This window comes from Zonotrichia leucophrys, chromosome 4, assembly GCF_028769735.1.
Source record: "Zonotrichia leucophrys gambelii isolate GWCS_2022_RI chromosome 4, RI_Zleu_2.0, whole genome shotgun sequence".
In the NCBI taxonomy this organism is placed as follows: Eukaryota; Metazoa; Chordata; class Aves; order Passeriformes; family Passerellidae; genus Zonotrichia; species Zonotrichia leucophrys.
The window spans coordinates 29,833,454-29,858,582 of record NC_088173.1 but is presented as its reverse complement, the minus strand read 5'-3'; the positions used below and the strand labels follow the sequence as shown (position 1 = coordinate 29,858,582).

The 25,129-nt window shown below is 44.3% G+C and overlaps 1 protein-coding gene across 3 annotated transcripts in view; it reads left to right on the top strand.

Annotated features, from left to right (window-relative positions):
* SLC20A2 (solute carrier family 20 member 2) overlaps window positions 1–6,572 on the top strand; it is a 56,729-nt gene extending 50,157 nt beyond the window's left edge. For all 3 annotated transcript variants that reach the window (XM_064710969.1, XM_064710966.1, XM_064710968.1), the window contains exon 11: window positions 4,918–6,572. In XM_064710969.1, the coding sequence (XP_064567039.1) occupies window positions 4,918–5,082 (165 nt within the window). In that variant the 3' untranslated portion in view covers window positions 5,083–6,572. The remainder of the gene's footprint in view (window positions 1–4,917) is intronic.
* Window positions 6,573–25,129: the final 18,557 nt, after the last annotated feature.

Below are 25,129 nucleotides of genomic sequence, written 5' to 3'. Positions count from 1 at the left end.
ACTAGGACAAACCATAACAAAATCTGGGAGATACCGACTGTTGCAGATTGCCTTCACTGTGCCGTGCCCTGCAGACCGTGACCGCAAAATAACGGGGCCCGCTTTTAAAGGCAGTACAGCCAAGCAAAGTCAGCATTTTAACTAATTGCACAAAAGTCTGGACTGTCTTTCACCCCTACATGGTTGTATTGGACTAATATAGACATATTAAAATAACATAGATTCATAGTCTGTGTGAACCCAGTTACGTGTATTTTAAAACCACCTGTATGAAAAACACTGCTACATCATGAAGCTAATATTTTAATGTCTCTCTTCTTTTAAACCAATTTGTCCTCACTTTTGTGCATTGTAGTACAGAATCTGGCCCTTTGTAATTAGTCCTTTGAACAAGGTACTTTGCTTTTTTGTTGCTTTTTTATTAAAAAGAGCACTTTGTAGTATAGATACAGGCTGGGTAATGAGCACAATTTAATTTTGTCATGAAGACATTTGTATAGCTTGTAGACATGAGGGAGCATGTGGACATTTACACTACTGGAAGATCATAATGGGAATTTGGAATTTTGTTCCCTGGGAAATTCTCAGGTCAAATATCCTGTCTTTTTTCCTTTTGTTTCTCTATGGACTCTCAAGCTCCTGGATGTGCAGAGCTGTTTGTTTCTTTCACCCTCTGGCAGGATGTGGGGAGGCCCCTCCAAAATCAGAGAACCCAGAATGGCAGTCCCTCTGCATCATTGCACACCACCAAGACCAAGTCCTAAAAAAAGACAGTGCCTGTAGGATTCCCTGCTGCACCCTGGGGAGCCCCTGGCTGGGGCTGGGGCAGGCAGGTTTCCGGGGATAACTGCTCCATGGCATGGCAGGCAGGCTGGCAAGAAGCCTGGCAGCCTTGCCTGTGACATTGACCTGCTTTCCAGTAAAAGAGTCAATGAAATCCACACATCCTGCAAAATGCCCAAAGTTGGTTCAATTGGCCTTTTTCTAGTGCAAACCATTTCTTCAGAAAGCCTTCCTCTATTGCAAAATCATTTAGTTCTTTTACCCTGGTGCTCTTTGAGAAGCAGCCAAGACTGAGCTGCTCTGAAAGGCTGTTCAGATTTCCTGGCATTGACAGAACTCTGGTTCCTCTGAATAAGGCAGGGAGGGGAAAAATAATAACAATGTTATCCACTTCTAAAAATGCTAGCCTGAAACCACCTCCCTTTAGGCTGACTGGTATATCAAATGCATGATGAAGAGTTTGCCAGGGAGAATAATACAGCTTTGATTATCCCAGTTGCGTGCCTGAAACACTTCTAGCCAACTGTTGTAAAAGAGAAAACATACTTTGGTCCAAACAAATAGACTGAATTTAAAAAGAAAATGTCTTGGAAGCCAGAAGCTAATGAGAGGGGTATTCATTCACTCAATGCAGCGAAAAGCTTGGTCTTTTCTAACTGCAGAGCAAAATAGTTCTTTTTTAAAAAATACTTCCATAAAAGCAGCTAATGTGGTTAGTCTGTGTCTGTTCCCTGTAGCTTGCTGCATATCATTAGATGGATCATTCTTAATGGGAAGATCCACTTTGCAATAGGATTAGACTGTTCCAGGGATGTCATGTTGTTATAACTGACTCTGTGTTTCAGCAAAATGAGATCCTGAGTTGAAAAATCCTAAACGAGCAACACAAGATAAAGCAAACACTTGTAACTGATGTATTCTTGTATTCCTAGCTTTCTTTGAGGGCCAGGGAAGGAATAAAAGAATTGTTAAATATCATTTGGTCCATGTGAAAATGCCTTGCTGAAAGTGCTGTCAAACACCGAGTCAAAAACGCCTTCTTAAAAATCAGCAGAAAAATTATTTTGCCTTAGAAATCCAAAAGAAAACAAGTTTGAGGTGAGCGTAATCGTGAGCCTCCAGCATCAGAGATTGGGATTTATTCTTTTCCTCAATATTTGCTCCACTGCAAAATAGCATTTGCTTGAGTGGAACCCTTCTGAATCAGTGTCAGCCACCTGAGTGTGCAGCAGCTGGATAAAGTGATGGCAAATAAGGAGCAGCATGAAACAGATGAGGTGGAGGGAAACCTTTTAGAAGTGAAGCAGTAGACTGTAATGAAAAATGGAGACCAAGTCTGAAGCTCAGAGCAGCAGTTTTCAGATCTCATAGCAGATGCGGTGGCAAACTGGAGGTTGGTAGCAGGAATAAAAGCATTTAGCTTCTGGGAAAGGTTTGTAAAGCCCTCTCAGATCAGGACCTGCCCTTGGTCCTAAACCAGAGCCTTTGGTCTCCATGAGGTGTCACTGCCCCATGTGCCTGTCCCACATCAATGGCCAAGCAGCGTTTTCACTCTCAGTGCCTGCTGAGAGTCTGAACTGCACCTTCATCTTTGCCACAGGTCCGAGAGGAGAGGAAAGACCCTTGAAAGCCTCCAAGTCAAGAGGGCTTGGAGGAAAGACCTTATCTTTTGAGCCTCGGAGGAAGTTGTGGGTCTGAATGCAGTAGCCACATTGCTCTGGCTGCACCAGTTCAACCTCCCCTGGGATTTAGCACTGGAAAGCCAGAGGGTGGGAATGCATTCCTTCCCTTTCTGCTGCCCAGGTGGGCAAATGATCACACAGAGTCTTGGAGTGCCTGTTTTTTGTTCTCAGATTGGAGATTTAGAAATAGACATTTCGTAGCTGTACCAGAGTGTGTTCATCTAAGATAAAATTAGAGCGCAGCAGTTAAATGCTTTTCCTCTGCAAAAGTGACTTTGCTGAGGTCATTCTGCCAGCTCCATTTTGCCATTATGATTTTGCGGTTTTGAAAAATATTCTCTGTTGCTATGATTGAATTATCATGTTCTGTGTGTTCTTATTATACAGCATTGCACAGGAACAAGAGAGCCAAAAGCATTTCTGTAATGCTTTATGCAGAGCATACTGAAGGCAAACTGCACTGGTTTCAAACCAATCTCAAAGTAGATACCATCTGAAATTCTACAGAAGGTGTAGTGTGCCTACACCCAAGGATTAGATTCTCTCCTAACCTCTAGTCTATCAAAAATCACTATTAATAAACTAAACTTTAATAATGTTTAAAACAGATTGCCAATGCCATCATTGCTGATACCATTTCAGTTTCAGGAAGGATTTGGAGATTAGCGTATGTAGCCTGCAGCCTTGCTCAATAAGTAACACACACCAAATGTAAAGCTGAGCCTAACAGCTGAGCTGCTGAAAACCCAAATGCTCTTTCCTTGGGTTAATACTTTGATGTAGTCACAGGTGTGGGGTTCCTCTTCACCTAGGTACACCTCCACCTCCTCAGCACACTTAGCCCTCCTAATTGCAGAACAGCATATTGTTCACTCCACGAGTATTCAGATGAAATATCCAACAAATTTCATTTTTGGGTCAAATTTTCAACAGAGACCTTATTGGTCATAGAATATCAAGTTTAGTTTTCCCTTGTTCTGTCACAGGCCCCCTAGAGTTACAGGGTCTTCCACAAGTAACTCTTCTCCAAAAAGAAATGTTTAGCAGTAGTTAGAAGCTGAACAGGTGTTAGCAAAACACGCAGATTTTATATCCCCCAGCTATCTATCCCTGATTCCCTGTACTCCTGGCATGTATCATTTTCCTGGCTCTGTGCAAGGGGAGCAACCCATCTTTTGATCTATAGGCAGGGACTGATACTCCCATTAAGAAAATAAGCAGGGAGGCAGGGATGGCACTTCAGGGGGCACATGCCCAGCTGTGTCTTGGAGTTTCCTTACCTTCAAAACAGGATATTTCTTCCACATTTCTTGCTGCTTTACTGTGCACTTTGAATAGACTTACACTGTTTTTGCTAACAGCATGGAAAGCACTTCGAGGGCGGAAAGAAAATGTAGTCTTTATGAAATTCTTGTATCATTTTTCATTGAAAATGTTTTTCTCAGTCCAGTTTTTTTTTCTTAAAAACTGCTATGCTGGGTTTATACCTGAGTTTATAAAGTGAAAATACCTTTGAAGGAAGAAAAGGTTGCAGCTTTGCCCATAACACAGTGTGTTTTGTCTACAAAACCACTGACCTACCCAGCTGCCCTGGTAGTAATGTCTTTGAAGGATATTTTGGTGTTTTATCCATTCCCCACCATCCTCTTGGTGTCTGGACAGTTAGTGTGCCCCATAATATAGTCTGGTGTCTTTTTCTGCAAGACAGGATTTTAGTTCTGGATGCTTTGTTTCCCTCACAGGGCTCAGATCGATGGGTTTGATGTACTGGGTCTAAGCCTGCCCTGCCTTTCTGCCCCCTGCCAAGGCACCATCGCTGCCCCAGGGTGGGCTCAGCTGCTTTCACCCTGCCCCTGCCATCCTGTTTGTGGCCTGCAGTACTGGAATGTGGATGTGGTGTTTTGAGGCTGGGCTGTGAGCTGCACACACAGGCAGAACAGGCAGGGCATCCCAAACCAGCAAGAGGACAGGCAGTGGGACAGGAGCCATACTAGCTGTCCTGGCCTGCCCCATGAGATGCTCTCCAGCAGAGCCTAAAAAACAGCTTTCCTGGTGTTTTCCTGATTTAAATTGCAATCAGACCACAGTCACTGGACTCTTGCTCTCTCCCCTGTGGACTGAGTCAGGTGTCGGGCTGCCTCAGTTGCACTGAAGGCTCATTTAGGAGTTAGCAAGGCAGAGAAAAACTCACCAACATAGTTTATTGCCTTTGGCTGACCCCAAGACCCATGAAAAATAGGACAGCACTGAAAAACAAAGGTTTAAGTAGCCTGGAAGTGTCACCCTCCTGCCACCACACCAGGACAGAGCCATTGTCATCCTCAGGGGCTCCTTTACCTCAGGGCATCACTTGGTATCAGCTGGCTGGCATTGGTGTGGCCGTGGGCATGTTACAGGCGCTCAGACCGACCCCTCACCCCCTGCCTCCCTCTCTCTTCCCCACGCTCCCAAGGTTGGCTCCGTGGTGGCCGTGGGCTGGATCCGCTCCAAGAAAGCCGTGGACTGGCGCCTGTTCCGCAACATCTTCCTGGCCTGGTTTGTGACTGTGCCCGTGGCCGGCCTGTTCAGCGCCGGCGTGATGGCGCTGCTGATGTACGGGATCCTGCCTTACATCTGAGGAGCTTCCTCTGCTGGGAAAAGGGGAAATGGCCGAGCTACAGCCCATGGGAGAAGCGTTCCCGTGAAAGAAGCAGTCGGAGAGGATCCATCTTCCATACCTAACTTCTTATCTACTGTACATAACAATGTGTCATATTGGTGACATGGTGATGTGGTGCCATTTCTTATATATTAAAGAAATATATATGCATATAGTAGGTAACAATACCTAAGTTATATCATCAGTGGGGTGAAAATAATTGCCTAGAACTTAATATTTAGTAAAATTTGTACATAGTGTATCATTTTGGTGGCTATTTTTTAATCTTTTGAAGAAGAGTATGAATTAGGAAATGTTTCTTGTCCATTTGATATAAGAAGAAGCGAGGTACAGGACTGCGTAACACATGAATTTTTTTAAAGCTATTAAGATACTGGAACAAAATAAAATGTGCAGAAGTGCTTTTCATGAAATAACTTTGTTCATATCATATTGATTTTTGTGTATCATAGCGTGATGGTTATGGCTGTGTAAATACTTATGAACAGTAACTTTTAAATGGTGCATTTCCCTTATATATTTTGGATAAGAAAGTTTAGGAAGTACCAAAGAAGCAGGGGAATAGTTTGCCGATATTATGTTGTTGTCTCCACGTGTGTTGTGTTTCCCCACCTCTGATTCAATGTTGTTTCACCAAGCTCTGGCCAGTGAGGCCAGGGTAGTACTGTTCATGTCTTAATGTAACTTTAAAAAGGAAAAGCGCACACAAAAAATTAGTTCTCGTACTTAGTAGGCAGCCCATGGCTCTCCACATTAGCTGACAGTAGACTGACTTCATTTTGTGGGTTGATACTCGAGTATCTCACTGCTCACCTTCTACCTTCCCCCTTCGAGTCTCAGCTCCTGCTTGCCCTGCTGTGGGTTCCTGCGGAGCGCCAGCCTCCCTCCTCCTCCTCCTCTCCATCAGACACAGCGCACTCTCAGGTACAGGAGCGGGGCCTGGGGCACCCCCGCGTGCAGAGGGAAGGGCAGCAGCGGCGGGACAGGGCTCAGCCCTGGCTTTGTGCCTGGCGGCCATGGGCGCCCACAGGAGTGCTGATCCATGCAGGGGAGACGTGAGCAGGCGCTGCCTCCCCCCTGGCGAGCGCCGCGCCAGCCACAGCCAGCCAGCCTCTGCTGTGCTCCTGCAGCAGGGAGGGGACGGGGGCCTGGCCCTGTGTGCATGGAGGTTGAATGGTAACCAGCAGTTGGGATGAGATTTTTTTCACGGCAGCTCAGGGGAAAATGGCCAGCTACATCCCCTGCACGCCTTTGGAAAGCACATTTGAGTGAAAGTTACTGATTTATGCGTGGGAGGCAAAGGGCAAGGGGTGCCCAGAGGAGGTTGGGAATCTATTACTGTTTAAATGCTGCTAAAATTTTGATAAAATGTTCTTGGTACTCCATTGTGATTTTTCCATTGGTCATTCATACCAAATTTATAATAAAAAGATAAACAGCCCCTATAAGTGCCTCTTGCGTTTCTGGAGTGTTACTCAGCTGTAACGGGAAGGCTCCCTGGGCAGTTAAAGCCTACTCCTTGGCATCTGCCGCCCTTTGTCCTTTGTGTGCCGTGGTCAGTGGGATCAAACCCTGCTCTGTGTGGCGCTGACAAAACCTCCCTTTTCTCCTGCTGTCCTGGCAGCCCCAGAGCCCTGCCAGCTCTGCCCGGGCTCGGCTCACAGGCGTCTCTCGGTCGAGCTTCGGGGGCTCGTGGGCTGCTTCAGACACATTCCCTGGGCACTCGCTGCCTCCAGCTGCCTCCCTCACCCTGGCTCTCTTCCTGGGGCTCTGGAAGCATCCCTATTGCCATGGCAGCGTGCTGCTCGGTTTCCAGCTCTGAAACCCTAGAGCTGTGCTATAAATAGTGCTGGCAAATGGGTGGGATGGGTGGGCAGCAGCTGAATGCCCAGAGCAGTCAGTAAATGCCCAGAGAAAATTTGGGAGCTATGGAAAAGGGTGGAAGAGCTCTCCTTATCTTAGCACTTGCATAAAGAAATGCCTGCCCAGTGGCCCAGCAGCTTCCCACCTTGTTTTATCTACAGAGACAAACCAGAGTTCTCTCTCTCCAGGGGCGGGGGCACAGCTGCATCCCCGCCAGACACAGGCAGCATGCAGAGGCTGTGCCAGCGCTGGGGGTATGTGATAATCCCCCAGCACACACAGCTGGGTGTCTGTCAACAACACATATATAAATAAAACTGCTGTGAGGGAAATGGCTGGCAAGGGAGGACCTCCAAAATATTCCTGCCCCAGCTACAATAACCTTCACTGTGGAGGGAGATGGAGAATAGACTCCAAAGTGACTTTCTTCACACCACAGAGGTGTCTTTAGACACCCCAGAGAAGCAGAATCTGCACAACTGCTGAAACATGCTGCAAATATGGGCACGGCTAAAACTCCCTTTGCCCAGGCAGCAATCAAAATGGGTCTGTTTTCAGCTCAAGAGATGGTGGGCGATTTGCATTTTTTCAGCAGCATTGGAGCTCAGTGGGGCTGGAGAGCTGAGCTTGCTCAGCCAAGGCCTATTTAACAAGCAGATGCTGATAGACCTCGACAGAGACACGGGATCTTGGCACCCTGCAGGGCTGCCCTGTCCTTGGCAGAGCTCTTCCCGCCGTGGATCACAGCCACCAGGGCTGCAGCCCTCCTGGCAGGACACAGGACAGCGGGGCTGTCACCAGGCAGACCTTGCTGCGTGCTGGGGAGGAGTGTGTGCAGGCTGCTGGGGCTGCAGGAAAAGTGAACTCAAGAAACAGGTCAGAAGAGAGATAGAAGGCTGATAGAAATATTTATTACAAGTAGAAAGTGTTTTAGCCAAGGAAATGCAGCCTGAATTACAGAAACCAAGGTGTCTACTGGATCTCATAGACCAGTGGTAAATCTTTGACTCCAAACAACCTGAGGAGAGCCAGCTGGCAGAATGAAGGTGCTAATAGAATAATTACCCTCATCAACCTCTCCTCATGCCCCCAGCTTTCACTCTACTACCAGATTTCATGGTTTGCCCTGGGAGTTGCTTTGCCTTTGCATGTCTGATGGTTGCTGGGATGGTGCTGGGACATGTCATTGTCACCAGCTCTGCTCGTGCTGCTTGGCAGATGCCCCGTGATGGTGAAGTTGCTGTGGCATGGTGACCTGTGCATCCTGCTCTGTCCTCTCCAGCAGAGCAGCCCTGTTTTGCCAGCTCCCTGCTGCGGGTCTCCCACCTCCCAGGTGAGTGCCCTGTGTGCTCATGGCTGCTCTGCCTGGCCCAACACCCCTTGGAGCAGGAGCCCTGCCCGTGCCACAGGCACTGAGGTTTGTTCTGGAGCTGGGCACTAAGTGCTCCTTGTGGGGACATGCGAGGTGAGAGAGGCCAGGAGATGCAGTGGGGAGGAGCATGGGGCAGGACAAGGCAAAGGCACAAAGCCCTTTGTTTGCGGTAGAGAGACCTGGCTTGCTTTGAGAGATAACCCAGGCCTGGGAGCTATGTGCTCCTGCACTGCAAGATGGTACTGATGGACAGATCCACATTTCTGGGGGGCAAAAGAGTGTTTGAATTAGTGTCCTGTGCTTTTGCTTCTCTAGAGAAGGTAGATGATGGGGAAAGTGGTTTATTCTGGTTCTAGGTTTCTTTTTTTAAAGTTTAAGGACCCTTGGTTTTGTGTTCCTGCTTTTGTGGCGCTTGCTTTAGTGACACTAATGATTGGTTTGATGGAGCATTGCCTCCACCTGCTGGTTACCAAAAAGAAGTCCGAACTGGAGTAAGATTTTTATTGCCAATAAAGGAAGCTTTACGAGCCTCCTTTTTCTAAGCAGTAAAGCAAAGCAGAAATAAATTATATGTAACAAAAATGTGGACTGTGCTCTTTCCAGGTGAAAATTGTATGTACAAATATGCATTTATTTGTAATTTGGCTATTACAAATAACTAAATCCTGCACACTCAGTTTTATTTCCAATATCTTAGGTTCTAGGAGAAAAAGGTTGCACTGAATTAAATTACATTTTCATTCTGATTGAAACAAAAAGATTTTTTTCTTCTACTTGTCTTGCAAAAGTAACCAGTATGTCACTTGAGTTCTTAAAATTAGGCTTTTTTTTAGCATCACTGAACTTCTGCAGTGGTCCTATTTTAGCACTGTATTGATGAGCAAACACTTTGTCCAGGGGTAGCATTGGTCTGAAAGATTGTATAAGCATATTATACCACTTATTCAAATAATTTCAGTTTTCAAAGGGGTATTATTTTTCCAAAGTGAAATAGTATTTTTAACTTGAACAAATATGCTGTGCTGCTGCCAGCTTTCAGGTGCAGAGATTTTTTTTTGTGAGAAGGTGAATGTAAATAACAAAAGCTTGTTTCCTTCCTTAACTGCAACCTCTCAAAACAAAGAGCCTGGAAACCAAGCACAAACAATGTCTGAGTTTCGTGGCTCCTTGCATGTGCCCCAGCTGACAATAAACATCCAACTTCAGGAAGATGACTTCTCATCTGATAAACCCCAAGTTCAAGGATGTGACATGTGTTACTGCAGTGCAAATATTTACTGCAGATCATTATTCATTGCTGTGCTTCAGGAAGAGCAAAAGGAGTGGCAGGTGTCCAGCTGGTGGCCAGTCCTCTCCATTGCCCAGCTGCAGCCAGCCCCTGGATGGCCCTTCCCACATTTTGGCGCAGCGCGTGCCAGAGCCTTTGCTGGGAGCAGCTCGTGCAGCTCACAGAATTCAAGTTGCTGCTGAAGAGCTTGTTCCTGGTCTCTCATTGCAAGGACAGTGGGGTTCTCTGCCTCTGAAAGCTGACTTCATTCCCTAACTAGGGATATCCCACCAGCCCCTGGCACAAAGGGAGAAGCTCCTTGTACCTGCAGATCAAGTTGCCAGTGTCAGGGAAAGGCAAGGAGGGTGTAGTACACTGCTCTCATGTGAAACAGAGAGATGGCTCTGAGTGGAAAGCACTAAAGCATTTTTGGATGATACTAAAACTGCTTTCTGACTGTGAGAGGATTTATCAACTTTTTTTGCTGGAGGGGAAAAAATATAGGAAGGTTAATCTGAAAATGTTACCTTGCTATCTTGATGTACTTTGTAATGGATGATCTTCTCTTGATCTTGCAAGACAGTGTTGAGAATCCTTTTAATTCCTATGGAAAACAGGCACTCCTGGAACTGCCCAAAGTTTCTGGTCTGAATAATTTTCTGTATGCCTGATTCTTCCACTCATTCTTTCTTCTCATGGAATCCTGGTGATCTCTGTAATGGAAATTGCATGTGACATGTCTTTCACACTCATGGGCTTATCAAGGTGAAGCTGACAATTCCTCTCTTCTCAGTCTCTGACTTTGCATGACAACCTGCAGTAAGTCTGGCTGCTTTCTGACAGATGGCTGCTTCTGTTTCCCGTGGGAACAGAGATGCTTTGTTGCACTCATAAAGTGCCTGTCAGTGCTGGGGTCAAGTGCTGCTCAAAATACACCAAAACCAATGTGGAACTGGCACAACAAATTATGAAAGGGAGAAAGAGAACTTGAGGCTGGACCCAAGGACCACGAAGAGCTTGGTCACTTTATGGGGACAATGTCACAAATCCAGTTCTGAGGACGAGCTTTGATGGCAGACAAAGGTGCACCTGGATTTTTTAGGTCACGGCCATGTGCTGCTTTTGCTGCTTTCCAAAGCTTTAGATATTTTTTCCTGAGCACTTAGAACAATTTGGATGCAGAAATCTGTGACCCGAATCTTTGAGACAACAGTTCAAGAGCTACATTATGTAAAGGTCAGCTGAAAACCTTTTCTTATATTTGGGTTAAGGTTTCTAAGCACTGCAGAAAGATGTTAAAAGGCTTTATCAACTTGCAGGCTGTTCTCTTCCATAAAACACTGTCCTTTCTATTCCCATCCCAAATAATGTTCATTAAGGCAGTTTCCCTTCCTTTATGAAGGCTGGAGTAAATGCTTTTAGATATCTTTTGAAGAAAATCTCCTGGATTCACATTATTTATCATATTTATTATGGAAAAGACATCTTACTGTTTGCTTCATCCTTTCATTTCAGATAGTTTGCATCAAATAAAGATATTTCCTTTGTTATTGAAAATTACTCCAGATCCCCTTTGCACAGGAATGTACAGAGACAAAATTTTCTAATTTGGAAGAACCAGTTACGAATGTGAGGAGTTTGCAGATGGTGTTGATAAAAAGCACTGGTACCAGGATAAACAGAAAGGATAGAAATAAATGAGGTGGGAAGGGCATACTAACAATACCAAAATAGCCTTCAGAGATCAAGAGGTTGTGGCTGAGACAAATAATGGCAGAAACACAAGCTTCTGATCCAAAATCAGAAAAGGAGCATTGCTACAGAGATGCTAATGGCCTTCCTCAAAATTCACCAGCTTTGAGAGGCCTCTGATAGAGTAGATTCAACTTGGCAATCTTGGTTTTATTCTCATGCCAACATTAGCTCTAGGGCAGAGGTGGCCACTGACTGATGGAGCATAGATAAATAGTCACAGAGCAAAGTGAGCAGTCGCTCCTGCCCTCGTTATCCTCCAAGCCACCAGGGTGCTTGCTCTTGCTCTGCTCAGCCAGTCTCAGGAGCAGCACTCAAGGACTAAATTTCCACTTAATTTAATTGAGAAAATGGCTGTAGGACTTTTCTGCTATCATTGTTTAGCAGCTATTTTTCCTGAAGCTGTAATTATCACAGGCAATGCCATTCAGTGGGTAATGGAGGAAGTCAGGAGAGGAAATACTTCAAAAGCTCTCTCTGAGAGGCTCTCAGAGATGTTGAAGTTCAGATACAGCTTGTTTACTGTACCTTACCTTCATTAAGGTTCTGAATATAAAGAGCTAATAAATATTATAGTACATTTTTCATAAAGTCATAAAACCCATCAGACCAGCAAGTTGTTCTACCTGGTCTGTAACCCTCTGCAGCATTTGCTGATGTATTGATAACCCTCCAGCAGTACCTGGCAAATGTGATAACTTAAATGTTAAATCTGTGCCTCTGAAAGCTGACTTCATTCACTAACCTCTGAAAGCTGACTTCATTCACTAAGTAGCAATGTCCTTCCGATCCAAAATATTCCATGATAACAATTTCCACTCTTATATGGCCCACTGGAGTTTGTTTCTTTGATATGTAGTTGGGTCATGATTGTATTACTTGGAGGACAGAAATTAATTTCCATTTACAGTTTAGTAACAAATGTGATTGACAAATCTGCTTAAAACCTTCTGATAGAGAAAACAGGGCAAGGAAAATTCCTCATCCTTGGGAAGCAAGTCTCAGTAAGGCAATAACAAATTTCTTACCAAATCAACTGAAAAAACCCCCTAATTATCCAGATATGATAAAAATTGCAAAATACAGGGCTTTTTTTTGTATAATTATTTTGTACACCCTGCTTATTTTTACTCAATACTCAGTGTTGAATGCTTTAATCAATTAAACAGGTGCGTTCATGATTCAGAAGAAACAACTTTGGGCAGGATGTGCTGGTTGACTTGTGCTGCCTTCAGCCTGCAGCGTGCTAATGCAAGTGTGCCATCAGGTGGTCCAGAAAGAAAGAACTTTGCAAAGCACTGGGCCTCCAGCTCAAGCCTATTAAACAGGGGAGACCAGGTGTCCACTAAAATGCCACATTTTCATCCATCAAAAACGAGTGCCAACTATTGATGTGCCACTGATGGGAAAGAGCTCTATGGCTGGGGCTGTAGCTGCAGGGACAAATGTCTGTGGATTCAGCAGGCTTTGAGGCTCTTAGGCTTGTATAAAGTTTAGCCTGTTTAGACTCTGCCAAAAACACTAATTACCATGGAGAGAGGTGTGTGTCCCACCTGATGGAACCAACAGCTCCCTAATGAGCCTTCTGAGGAGCAGCAGGACCTGTTCCAGCAGATGATACTGATTTAAATGCAGCTCAATTCAACCCAGAAGGGAAACTGCAGCTGGAACATGCTGGTAGTGCATTGGTGGTGGAAACCTGCACACATCTATGGGGACACCAGGAGATCCTCCATGCTCCCCCTTGCATTGCTTCCAGCCATGCCAGAGCAGGTGAATTTGGCGCAGAAATGCTGGATTGGGGTCAGGGATATAAAAGGACACAGCCAGGCTGTGCTAGCTGGTCTGGAGTTTGCTGCTAGTGGAGCTGTGTCAAATAAGGGCTGAAGGCAGTGCTGGAAGCAGAAATCCTGAAATCCCAGTGGCAGAGCAGCAGCGGGATGGACACTGCCTTAGAAATTATGAAGTTGGCTTAGATGAGGTTTTAATTGAATTTACCTTTTCCTTTCATCTGCCCTCAGTAAGGCTTTTCCAAACTGGCTAGGTTTAGGGCTTAGAAACAGTAAATTGTGCTTTTGAGGGGGCTTGAGAAACAAAAGAAATCTTGTGTTTCACAAATGTGAAACCAGGCTCATCTGGAGCAGTTTGAGGTTTTGAAAACTGATATCAAGTACTATGTTTTACTTCTTGAAAAACTGTCTTGAAGTCCTGCATTGTTGGGGCTTGGAAACTGGCTCATTTGGGCAGTTTTGGGATTAACAAATTGGAGACCAAGTTCTGCACTGTTGAGTTTGGAAACAGAACACCAAGTCATGTGTTTTTTTGGGCACTTGGAACTAGATTCATTTGGCCAACTTGGAGGCCAAAAAACTGAGGCTAAATCCTGTGGTTTGAGAACTGGGGATTAACTGGTGCAGCTTTGGGGCTTGAAAGGAGGTTCATTTGGTCAAATGTGGGGCTCGGAACACAGGAGACCAAGTCCTGTGCTGCTGTGCTCAGAAGCATAGAGAGAACTCAGTGCTGGGATACAGCTGGTGAGAACCTGGTGCTTGTAGTGCCAAGCTTTTGGGTTTGATCCCTGTGAAGGCCACCCACTGAAGAACTGGACTCCACAATCCTTGTGGGTCCCCTTCCAACCCAGAATATTCTGTGATTGTGCTTTGGGTCTGGAACCAGGACCGTGCTGCTGTTCCCAGGCTGGCAGCAGAGCCCTGACCCTGTGTGTTTGGGCTCAGCCTGAGGCTCCCGGGCTGATCCTGGGGAGGTCTGGGACCAAAAGGCAGTTCCCAAGTCCCACACAGCCCAGTGCCAGCTCTGCTCTGATGGTGACCTGAGCAGATCTGAATCCTGGCAGGGGCTGCCTTCCCCAAGTCCTTTGTCATCATCATCATCGTCATCATCGTCCCCCCACCCTGCACCTTGTGGTGCTGCACTGGTGAGGAGAAACCATGTGGGACGAGGGAGCCTGGTGGTAGGAGGGGTAACCGGCCAAAAATATCCCAGAAGGTTTTTAAACTGTTAACAAGAGCAGCTGGGTGAGGAGATCAGCTGGACAATTTCCTGGAATGTGGTGCTTCAGGGACTCCCATACTGTCACCATCATATTTTCTGAAAAATCCTCTTTGCCCAGGATCCTTCTCTGGGGAAGCTGAGAAGCCTCAGAGAAGAATGAAAACAATAATTGTCTGATTGCTTCTCCTGGTTTTGCTGCTTTGGAATGTGGTTGGAGATTGCTTATCCAACAGGTGGTTGTTTGATTGGTTTAATGTGAATTGTTTTTACTTAATGACCAATCACTGTCCAGCTGTGTTGGGACTCTGAGGAGCCAGTCACGGGTTCTTCATCAGTATCTTGTTAAGCCTTCTGTAAGTATCCTTTCTCTATTCTTTAGTGCAGAGGTGGGCAGGGCGTGAACGGCCCTGGAATCCGGCTATCTGGTGAGGGGTGAAGGCCAGGGCCCCTGCGCATCAGAAAACAGCCCCCCTCGGCATCTTGGCCTTGGGCTGAGCTGGGTGATAGCTCAGAGCAGCGCGGTGAGAGACGAATTAGGAGGCGACCACTTGCTGGGGTTAAACTGTCGGTTTATTACAGAAGAACCAACAAGGAGGGGAAACACCCAGCAAATGGCCCCGAACAAGGGGCAGGAGAAGGTTTTAAGGGAAAAGGGGGGAAGAAGGCAGGGAAACTTGGCTATCCAATAGAAATACATATTTGGAGGTACGAAACATAACTGATATACTAAAGTAACCAACTGTTATAAATTATAGGAGGGGCTCCGGGGCTACAGCCAACCATAACTCCCAGAGAAAAGAAAATTCTCGAAACCTGGGAGGAGAAAAGGAGTGATTGACTGAGCCTAAGGAGGAAACAACTTTCACTTTATAAGAAAAACCAGGGGAGGAGCAGTTTCATTTTCATAGCAACCTAACTGACAGGGTAGCAGCAGGAAGTAATACAGAAAATGGGGGGAGCAAACTAACAAACTTAAGAACACACCACAGCATCTTAGTATAGTTTTAGTATAGCACTCTTTAATATAATAGAATATCATAATGTTCTAAGAACATGGAGTCAGATTTATCAATTCCTTCTTTGTCCTGGGGACCCAGCAAATACCATTCCCATATACTGCTCTGATTCCTGCTGGTGTTCATGAGGCAGTGGTGGTGGTGAATTCTTGTGTGTGTCATCCTTCCCTGCAGCACCAGGGTTCCACACAGACAGGTCACTGGACAACAGAGCCCTGACAGAAAGTGTATTTCATTAAAAAAACCCTGTCCTTATGGAATCTGGGCTGAGACAAATATCTTGTTCTTTATGCTTAGGACTTTTATGAACAATTTTAAATGAGGTAAAGATTTTTCAATGGAACAGGAATTACTCATCTTTACACCTTTTCCAGTTAGTAAATATTAAACTCTAAGAAATAAGTTTTCTCTTAGAAATGGCTTGGCAACACGTCTCCTTTCAAAAGAGCCACCAAAATGCAAATTTGAGGATGTGTTTGATTTTTTGTCCTGCCTGAGTCACTTTGAAGACAAAAAGAAATCCTGCCAGCCATACTCGGTTGTCTTCTGTAGCATTCGCTGGGGGGCAGCAGTGATGGCAGATATGATTAATGAAGCTGGTGTCAATTAGTTTCACCTTTATATAAACAAATGGTCCACTTAGGTTAAGCCCTCAAGCTCCTGGGAAGCTCTGTGCTATTTCCATCGCAGCATCTGGACTCCCCTGAGATGGTGACAGAGCTCAGCGCTGCAGCCACAGCAGTGATGGCCTTTTAACAACACTGAGGTGGGCCAGACCAGCCCCTGCTGTATCTCAGCAGGCAGTGAGCATCACCTGTCTCTTCAGTCGGCTGTGGCAGGCTTTGTTTTACTTCATGTCGTACCTGCCAACCCCATTTCTTCATTTATCTCCATCGCATCCCACAGGCTGATATTCGAAGGTGTGCAGCCTTACCTAACAGTGCATCTTGGAATTCAAGCTTGTTTTTTTGAGCAAGAACTGTGTCTTTGAATGAGGCTCCCACGTGAAAGATAATGACTTACCCATTAGTGCACTAAAACACTTAAATATAATTTCTGGGTGTTTCCACTGGACAACATGAAACATCATGGGATGCAGTGATCGTGTGATCAAGAGCTGTTGGATGCTTGGGAGCACTTTCCTGCTGCCAGCTGCCCAGGCAGGCAGAGTTCAGGCTGTGCATGCCCAGTTAGGTTCAGCAGCTGAGTGGGAATTTTCTTGTGGGATTGTTGGGGAAAATACACACAGTCAAAAAATATGTTTTTCTTACTGGAACTGAGACCAATAATTTGTTACTGAGCTGAGTTCAGACTGGTCACTGACGTTTTTCCACATTCTGAAATGACTGCTTCAAGTGTGGGCCTTCAGCAGAAGTGGGAAACCAGAATGGGGAAGTGTGAGACGACCTCTGTAGGGCCATGCTTGGTTTGTCTTGGCTCCCAAATACAAGCACTCTGTACCTCCCCAAGAAAATCACTGTTTTCAACCCTTTTTAAATTTCTTACAACAGGATTTTGCAGCATCAGATGCACAGAAGTTTGCAGGTACTAATGGAAAACAAATAATACCATGTGCTGCCTTTATGGTAGTAAACTCTGCCCCATGGGAGATCCCTGATCCTATGCTGGCATCTGATAATGTATCAGATAAGTTACTGGGATGGAAATTTCTTAAATGCCATTTTTTCACTGTGTTTTCTTCAGGCACAAGGAAGGTATGCACATGCTTTTAAAGAGACATAATATGTTTTAACCACATCTACCAACAGGTTTGGAATTCAGGTCTGCACCACTGTGGTATGTTTTCCAGGGAACTCTTCACTTTGAGGAGCACATCATAGTAATGGAAAACTATTATATGCAGGTTGAAGCAGCATAAACTTGCTGGTCTTGCAATGTCAACCCACATTAACAGTTTTGATATTCCCTTAAATGATGTTCCCTTTTATTTATGCCCTTCTTCCTTTCACCTTTACAAAACAGGAGACAGTCACCTTCAACAGAGGAAAGGAGAAATTAATCCAAGTTATATGAAAAATTTAGCCAGAGTTGTCATCTTTGGGCTACCCCATTTTTAATGCTGATTTCAGCTCCATGTTTCCTGTATTTTTTGGCTCCCTGGATGAAGTACATTGAGCAATGCCACCTGTGGCACTTGCTCTGTGGATCAGGGCTTTCCCGGCTGCGTTTGGGTCACCCTGTCCAGCTGCAGCAGCTGTGCAGTAATCCCAGAGGTGATGGCAGGTGTGGTTCTCCTGCTGGCTCGGTCAGCCTGGAGTCCTGAGCCCCAGCTGGAAAGGCTCCCCCGTGCCCTGGCTGCTGTGGGAGGCTGTGCCTGCCCGGGCTCCTGTGCGCTGCTGAGCCGCAGGAAGGGCAGGAAGCGCTGTCGCTCTTGAGCAATTTCTGTCACACTGCGAAGGGAAGGGCTGCTCACATCACTGGCCACCAGATTATCAGCTTTTGTGGTCACAAGCAATTAAACGTCCAACCTAGGATGCTGGGGGCACATTGCTAAAATGGATGGTTTATTGAGCAAACCAAATGCAAGCAAGCAGGGTTTGGCAATAACTGAAGAACATAACCGAAGGTAGCTCCTTTCTACCACTTCAACGGTCTAACACAGACCATTATCAGCTGGGTGGTTCAAAAGGAAATAATATCACTTCTGCCTCCAAACTGGAGACATCAGATACTTGGAAACAGAACAGTATGAAGCAAATATAATCTGTGTTATCTCAGACACGAATCTTTCAGTTAAACCAGGCGCAGTCGGAGCAAAGACAAGGTTAGATCATCTCTGTGGCCTACACTGCAATGTGCTCACAATCAAAACAGGAAATGAGCAAAAAGGCAATCTCTGCAGAGGACTGAAAAGGGGTCCCTTGCACTGATGCTTCTTGAAGAGGGCAAGTGAAATAGCTTTTATTTGTAGCTGTACTAGAGAACTGGAAGAAATTTGCTTCAGAGACAGAGTCTGGTCTTCTACTCTTGCAGAAAACCATCGCATAGCAACTCTTTCAAAAACAACCAAGTTTTATCCCAAAAGCTCTTTCCAGTTCTTGTTGTCACTGATGTAAATCTTTCAGAGTCTTACTCAAATGAGGGTTTTGCCTAATATGTGGACGAAAGTTACTAACAGTTTTTACCTAACTACCCTGCAACCAGCATTACCCTTTCACTTATGCTTTGCCCCAGGACTTCATTTTACATTTAAAAACAAGCCACCTTCCATTAAGATTTTAATGAAAATGTTTGAAAATTTCTGTACCACATTATATTAAAAATAAGATTTAAAAAAATATCAGTGCAATGCTATGGCTTGTTACATGTCTGGTAAAAATATCTCCAAAACATCCTAGGATTATTTTTTTCTGACAGCCTCATCTTATTCTTGGCTCCTGTTCATCCAATGTGCAACTGAAGCTCCAGCTATCCTCTGTCCCTTCCAAGAGATGAGCTCTCGGGTGCCTTTTCATGAATTCTGAGCTATATGATCTTGCACATCATACTATTGTAAATTTACTTCTCCCTTTTTATATAACTCCAGGCCTTAATGCTGAGGTATTTTGCATAATCCTTCCTATTGCTTCTGTAAATTTCTTACATGCCTAATTTTTGTGCTGCCATCACTATTACAAATATGAACAAGGTAGGTGTACAGGATCTCACTGTGAAGAGTTCTCCTGTAAAACTTATCCCAGTCTGACAGCTTTTCTTCATTTCCCTTGTCTCAGGTGAAGTTTGATTACACTTTTCTTCCTCTGTTGTATAAACACCTTACTGATTTAGAGATTGGCTATGTCTGCTGCATCAGCCCTGCCTCTGAAATCAGTTATCAAAAGTATATAGCTCTAAGAAATAATTTCTACAGCTATAAGAAATAAAATTAGTTTTTTAATGTAGTTTTGTACAGAGGGGTAAGTTTTCTGGTATGGAAATAGGCAGCCTCAAGTAAGGCATTTCAGAATAGTGCAGCAGTTTCCTGCTAACTCTAAGGAGTCTGGGCTTCAGGTGCTCCATTCAACAATTTCACTGTTCAAAAGGCAAAATAGGAAACCCAAGCAAAAACTACAACTGTGCTAAACTTCCTGGAAAAGCCAAATACAGGAAAAGGCTTAAAACTACTTTTATTTAATTTTTTAAAGGAGAAGGCTCACCTATGAAAGTATCAAAGGCTAAAGAAAAGCTGAGTTTGCTGAAGATCAGCTGAAAAGTAAGCCATGAGGCACATAAATAATTTAAATTCTTTTTTCCCTCTCTGCACAAGTTAATGCTACTGCAGAGCTTGGTTCCTGCTTTGCCCTTGCCCACAAAGAAGCAGGAAGTCCTACTCAAGAACAGAAATAGAATGCTAAAGCAGAAACTTGCTTTACCATGTCTCTGGTCCAAAAGTATTCAAAAAAAGCTTTGCAGTAGGCAATTTTTGGAGCTGCTGCAGAGAGGGCACTATAAAGGACTGCTACAAAAGACTTTCTCAGCACCAGGACACATTTGCACTTTGGCTCACACATGTCCAAGCTGTACATTGCTGGGAAGAGCTGGAGATCTCTTGAGTGACTGAATACAAACCAAATAAAAGCTCAATTTAATTAAACAACCAACAGCTCTTCAGGCTGTCTGAAACTCAGGAATCAGTCCTAGGCAGTGGTCTATAGCTGATTCTGTTGTAAGCTGGCACCTAAGTACCTACTGGCTTCCTGATGTTGGTGCCTTTGAGCGCTGAACACCCCTCTTTGTGACTCTGAAGGGAATTTGATCACTCCTTCCCATCTTCATGTGAGCTTTAGTTTTGTGTCTGAGAGACAATTTTCCAGAGCAGCATGTTATGTGAGTGATGAAGAGAGAAGCGCAGAGCCCTCTCCTCACTGTGGAGCTGGGAAACAGAGTGGGAGCCAGGGAAGTGCCAGGCACAGCTCAAGGAAGGAGGCCCCTGCACTGATCCTTAAGATGAAAGAACGAAGTTTCAAGACATGAGATTTTGTGGAAATTAAAAGTACTGTGTGCAGTATGTGAAGATGTTTTAAGCTGGGTTTTGTAGCATCAACCTTCTAAATAATACAGTAGTTTCATTTATGTGTGTATTATTGGTAGCAGAATAGGAAGGGGACATTCCTGAAAGAAACAAATCAAACATTTAATAATTTTTTTTACTGTGACAGCTCGTCGTCCAGCTGGGAAGGTAACAGATATTACATACCTGTGATCTGCAATGCTACAGTGGTTTTACAAACTTCTGATGTTAGTAAAGTCATTGAAGCAGGAAGAGGTAACAAAGATAATCATCCCAATGTAAGGCTCTATTAACTGTGAAATTTTTCCATGGAATGCTTCAGTGCTTTTTTACAGTAATGAAGGCATGGACCCCTGTGCCTGTATACATATTTCATGCAGTAAACTCCATTGCTTTTCCTCACGATAAAGTGCTTTTGAATCCAGCAAGTAAAAAATGTTGATTCAGCAAGACACAGAGGACACCCACACACATTCAGCTGGCACGGTATCTGCTGAAACACAGCCACCACAAGGAAATAGGCTGTGGCAGGGCTCTTCAGGCAACTGCTAGGACATATGGAAACCCCAGGATGTCCTGGGAAGTGAAATGGGAAGACTCATATTTAAAGATTCCCTGTGTTTTCATTTTACAAAAGAATAGTTCAAATGTCACTTCTTAATTTGAGAAATAAACTATTCTATGTACTCCTTACAAAAAGCCCCAAAGGAGAAAATCAGAAACCCACCCTTAGTTTGTTTTTAAAGCTCAGAGCCTGTTCTATTTTAGTCCATGCAAATATGTACTTGGCAGAGGATTCCACCCAAACCATCAGTCAGAAATCTAGGCAAATGCGGTACCCTCCCAGAGACAGCCAGGGCTATCCCTGCCCATGCAAGGAGGGGCAGCACATGCCTGCCCTGTTGAAGGTCACTGGGGTGCAGATGGCTCCTGTCACAAACCATGTTATCCCTCACAGTGCTGCCATGAAACAGCCCTGATGGATTTCTTCCTGGGGTGCTGAAAAGCCAGGATGCAGGTGTGCTTCAAACCCACCATGGAATGAGCCTTGCTGGGAACACACCTTGGGACCCAGGCAGAGACAGGGCAACACAAGGATATTTTTCTGGGCAGGGCCAGAAATGCCCTGTGAACAGCAGCATCTAACAAGCTTTCAGCTCATTATGAGTGACAATGGATTGAATAAAAACATAGATCAAAAATGTCAAGTTAGAGAATGTTAGAGCTCAGAAGACAAAAGTTAATTCTAATATTCATTGACTACAAACATGGAAAAAACCCAAACACCAGGAATGCAGGAAATAAATCATTAACAGTGCTGAAAGTTAAGGGAATAAAAGATTTGACTACTTCCACTGTTTTATGGGAAATTCTAAAAAAACTTTTGCATCTTATCAGATCCCATGACAGTTAAATATCTTATTTCTGGCACACATCTTCATGACATTGTGTTAGAAGGAAGGTTACTGAAGGTTGAAAACTCCCTTTGAATCTTCACAGTGATTTTGCAGCTTTCAGAAAAAGTCCCCAGGGCTGAATTCAAGTTGGAATGGAAAGTGCATCTCCCACACCCCAGCACAACTCTTTGCCCTGCTCCAACTGCTCTTGTCCTCTTATTCTTCTTTAATAATTCATCCAGAGCCCCCTCTCTACAAAATCACTGTGAAGGGGAGTGTTCAGCAGCTGGCCCCAGTAAGCCCAGTCACAAGCCTGCTTTTAAATGCTACTCATCGAACCAAGTAAAAAGAAACAACTCATTTCATACAGGAGCAGAGATGACTCTGAATTAAATAGATTCTGAGCTTCCCCAGAGAACTCTGAAGCACTCAGGAAGGAAAAGTCAGCCTGCACTACTTCTAAACAGGAAACAAGTGCCTTGTAAGTGGGAATTGCTAAACTTTTTTTTTTTTCCCCCTCTAGTGTCTGTATTGCACAGGAAAGAAGGGTGGCAATCAAGAAAGAAGTTCAGAAAAGGTGGGAGAGGGGTTACATAAGTGGACGACATCAGAATGCACTGAATTTACTTTTTTTAGCAGCAGAGGAAGAACAGAGTATTAATGGCAGAACAGTTACTCATGGAGACCTCAGTTCTGTTTTATAGGATCTTTAGCTCAGTTTCCAAAGTTCTTTGGAAAACATTGTCATTACAACACATGGCTTAGTCTCCCGGGAAACTGGAGCAAAGCCACCAGAGCACAAGCAAATTAGATTAATCTCCAGTCTTAACTGTACTTTAACCCCTCCCCTGCAGCTGGTGAAGCTCAGCTGACAAGGTAGGCACGTCTTTACAACGAGGCTCAAAACATTAAAGTGTCCAACAGTCCCACCACCACTGAGGTATATCCAAAGCAAGCAATAGAGGCTCCCCAAAGTGTGCTTTAAAAAAAAAAAAGCAAAAGAAAATAGCAGAAAAAAAAGAGTTAAGCTCATTCATTAGAACAAGAAAAAAAAAAGATATCCAGAAGAAAAAGTAAAAAATACAGCCATTTGCATGTATGTGTTGAATACCCCGTTAACTAAGAGCCAAGTTAAATTCTACTGCTAACAGAGCTCAGCCAAATACTGTCTTATCTCTCTAATCACAAACTGAATGAAAAAAACGGGGAAGCAAGATGAAAAAAAAATTACTCAAACACTTGCATGCCTTTTAGTTCTCTTATCTACAAAGCATCAAAAGTAGACTCAAAGCTGTTAATTTTTTCCCCCTTTCTGCATCAGGAAGATTCAGAGGCATAGAAATGTTTGTTGCCTCAGTAAAACTGCATCATTATGCTTTTCCTAGTCCTATTAGGATGAGGACATGACTGTGGGATGCCAGGCAGTACTTCCACTCTTAGCAGGAAGCAGAGGACAGCAGTGTGGGTGCCCGGCTCTGTGGAGTCTGTTCAGCAGCACAGAACAAGCTCAGAGAAACGCCAGAGGAAATCAGGTACTTGGCAATGCAAGCTCTCATTCAGCATGTAACAAGATGCATAAATACAGAAAGTGACAGCAAAGGAAATGCCAAAACCTGCTTGAAGGCTTTGTAACACCAGCCAGGTAGCATTAAAGACACATCAGTCTCACCCTGTGACCTACCATTCCATATTCTCAGGCTACCTCAGCCCCACCCATCACAGCTACTGACAGAGGAGTGGCTTTCAAGAATTTTGGACTGATATTACCAGCTTTTAGAATGGACAAGAAAGAAAAAAAAAAGGTTTAAAACAGTTAACAGGTAAAATATTCAACATGAAGATCGAATAAGCCAAAGCATTGACTCAAATTCCATTCCAGTCAAGAAGAGACTTCCTGTTACAGACAAGGATTTTGGCTGACAAAGAATTTTCCTTAATTAATAATTCACTTCCTTGCTACAGAGTTCTTGCACCTAGGAAGTTTGTTCCAGCTAGCTTGAGAAAGATTGCTACAATAAAAACCAGACAATTAACTTGTGAACTAGGACAGAAGAATGGTCACTTTCTACCCCTCATTCTGGACAGTATGCAAATCCATCTACCTTCTACATTCATCCCCCATACATCAGTCAGCATCTTTCTTATCTGAAAGGAAGCCCTCAGCAGTGTGCCAGAGACTAATTTGGCTCCCTTCTCACAGATATTAATTAAACCTTCATCCAAATGAGGACTGGAAGCTGAGCCCTTTTCCCTTGTAATGTTTTAAAATGCAATTAAGAGTAAATGGTACAGCTGAAAGATGCCTAGACACACACAGATGGGTTCCAGAAGCAGGACAATTTGCCACAAGCAACATTCATTCCAAACACAAGGTGATGGCACCAGGACAAGCCAAGGAAGAATGGGGCTTAATTAAATTTCATTAGAAGAACATAAATCTTGACACAGCACTCTGCAACAGCTCTGTCTCAGACACTGCCTGATCAAATCCCTTCGACTGTGGTATAACTGTCCTTCCCCTTCCATACCACTGGGACTCCAGGTATTCCAACAGTACTGGCAGCCTGCTGTGCCCTGGGAAGGAGACAGTGACCCTGAGGCTGCAGCAAGAGCAGCTCCTGTCACCAGAAGGGCTTTAATCCAGCCACACCCCTCCTGCCACTTGAGGGGAAAAAGAGTGTGTGTAGTTCTCAATAAATTAGGAAAACCATATATTATCACAGCAGCTTCACTTTTGTACTAATTAGAAAATACATATATAGGCTGGGGGAGATAAAGACTTGTGACAACTGCACACAAGACACAAATATTATCTGGACAGGACAAGACCAGAATTTGAAAATACCAGAAGCTTGCATGCAAGTTAAAACTCACTATTATTAGTCCGATTCCCCTTTCCCATTCCCTTTGGTTCCTCTGTGAAAAACAGAGCTGGTGAAAGCTCAGTTTTCTTCAGAGTGAGATTCCTTCAGTAAAAGGAGCACTGATGATTTTATATGCATTTGGAGATATTCCTGGAAGCAACCAAGGCACTGGCAGGAGTTAAGGGAAGCTACAAGTCCACCTGCCTGTTTAAGCTTGAAACAGCCCTAAGCCACATGCTGCTTGACCTGTCTGTTCTCAAAATCCCAGTGCCAGCCTCCCAACAGCTCCTTACCCTCCACACCTGCAATGCTCTTTTGGTGATTGCAAACCACACTTTGGTAACCATCATCTAAATCAGCAGAAAAGCACTGTAACAAAGAAGTGACTGACCAGCATACACATGTTTTTTGAAAATCTATTTTTTTCCCCTCTGGTGCTAAGCAGGCACAC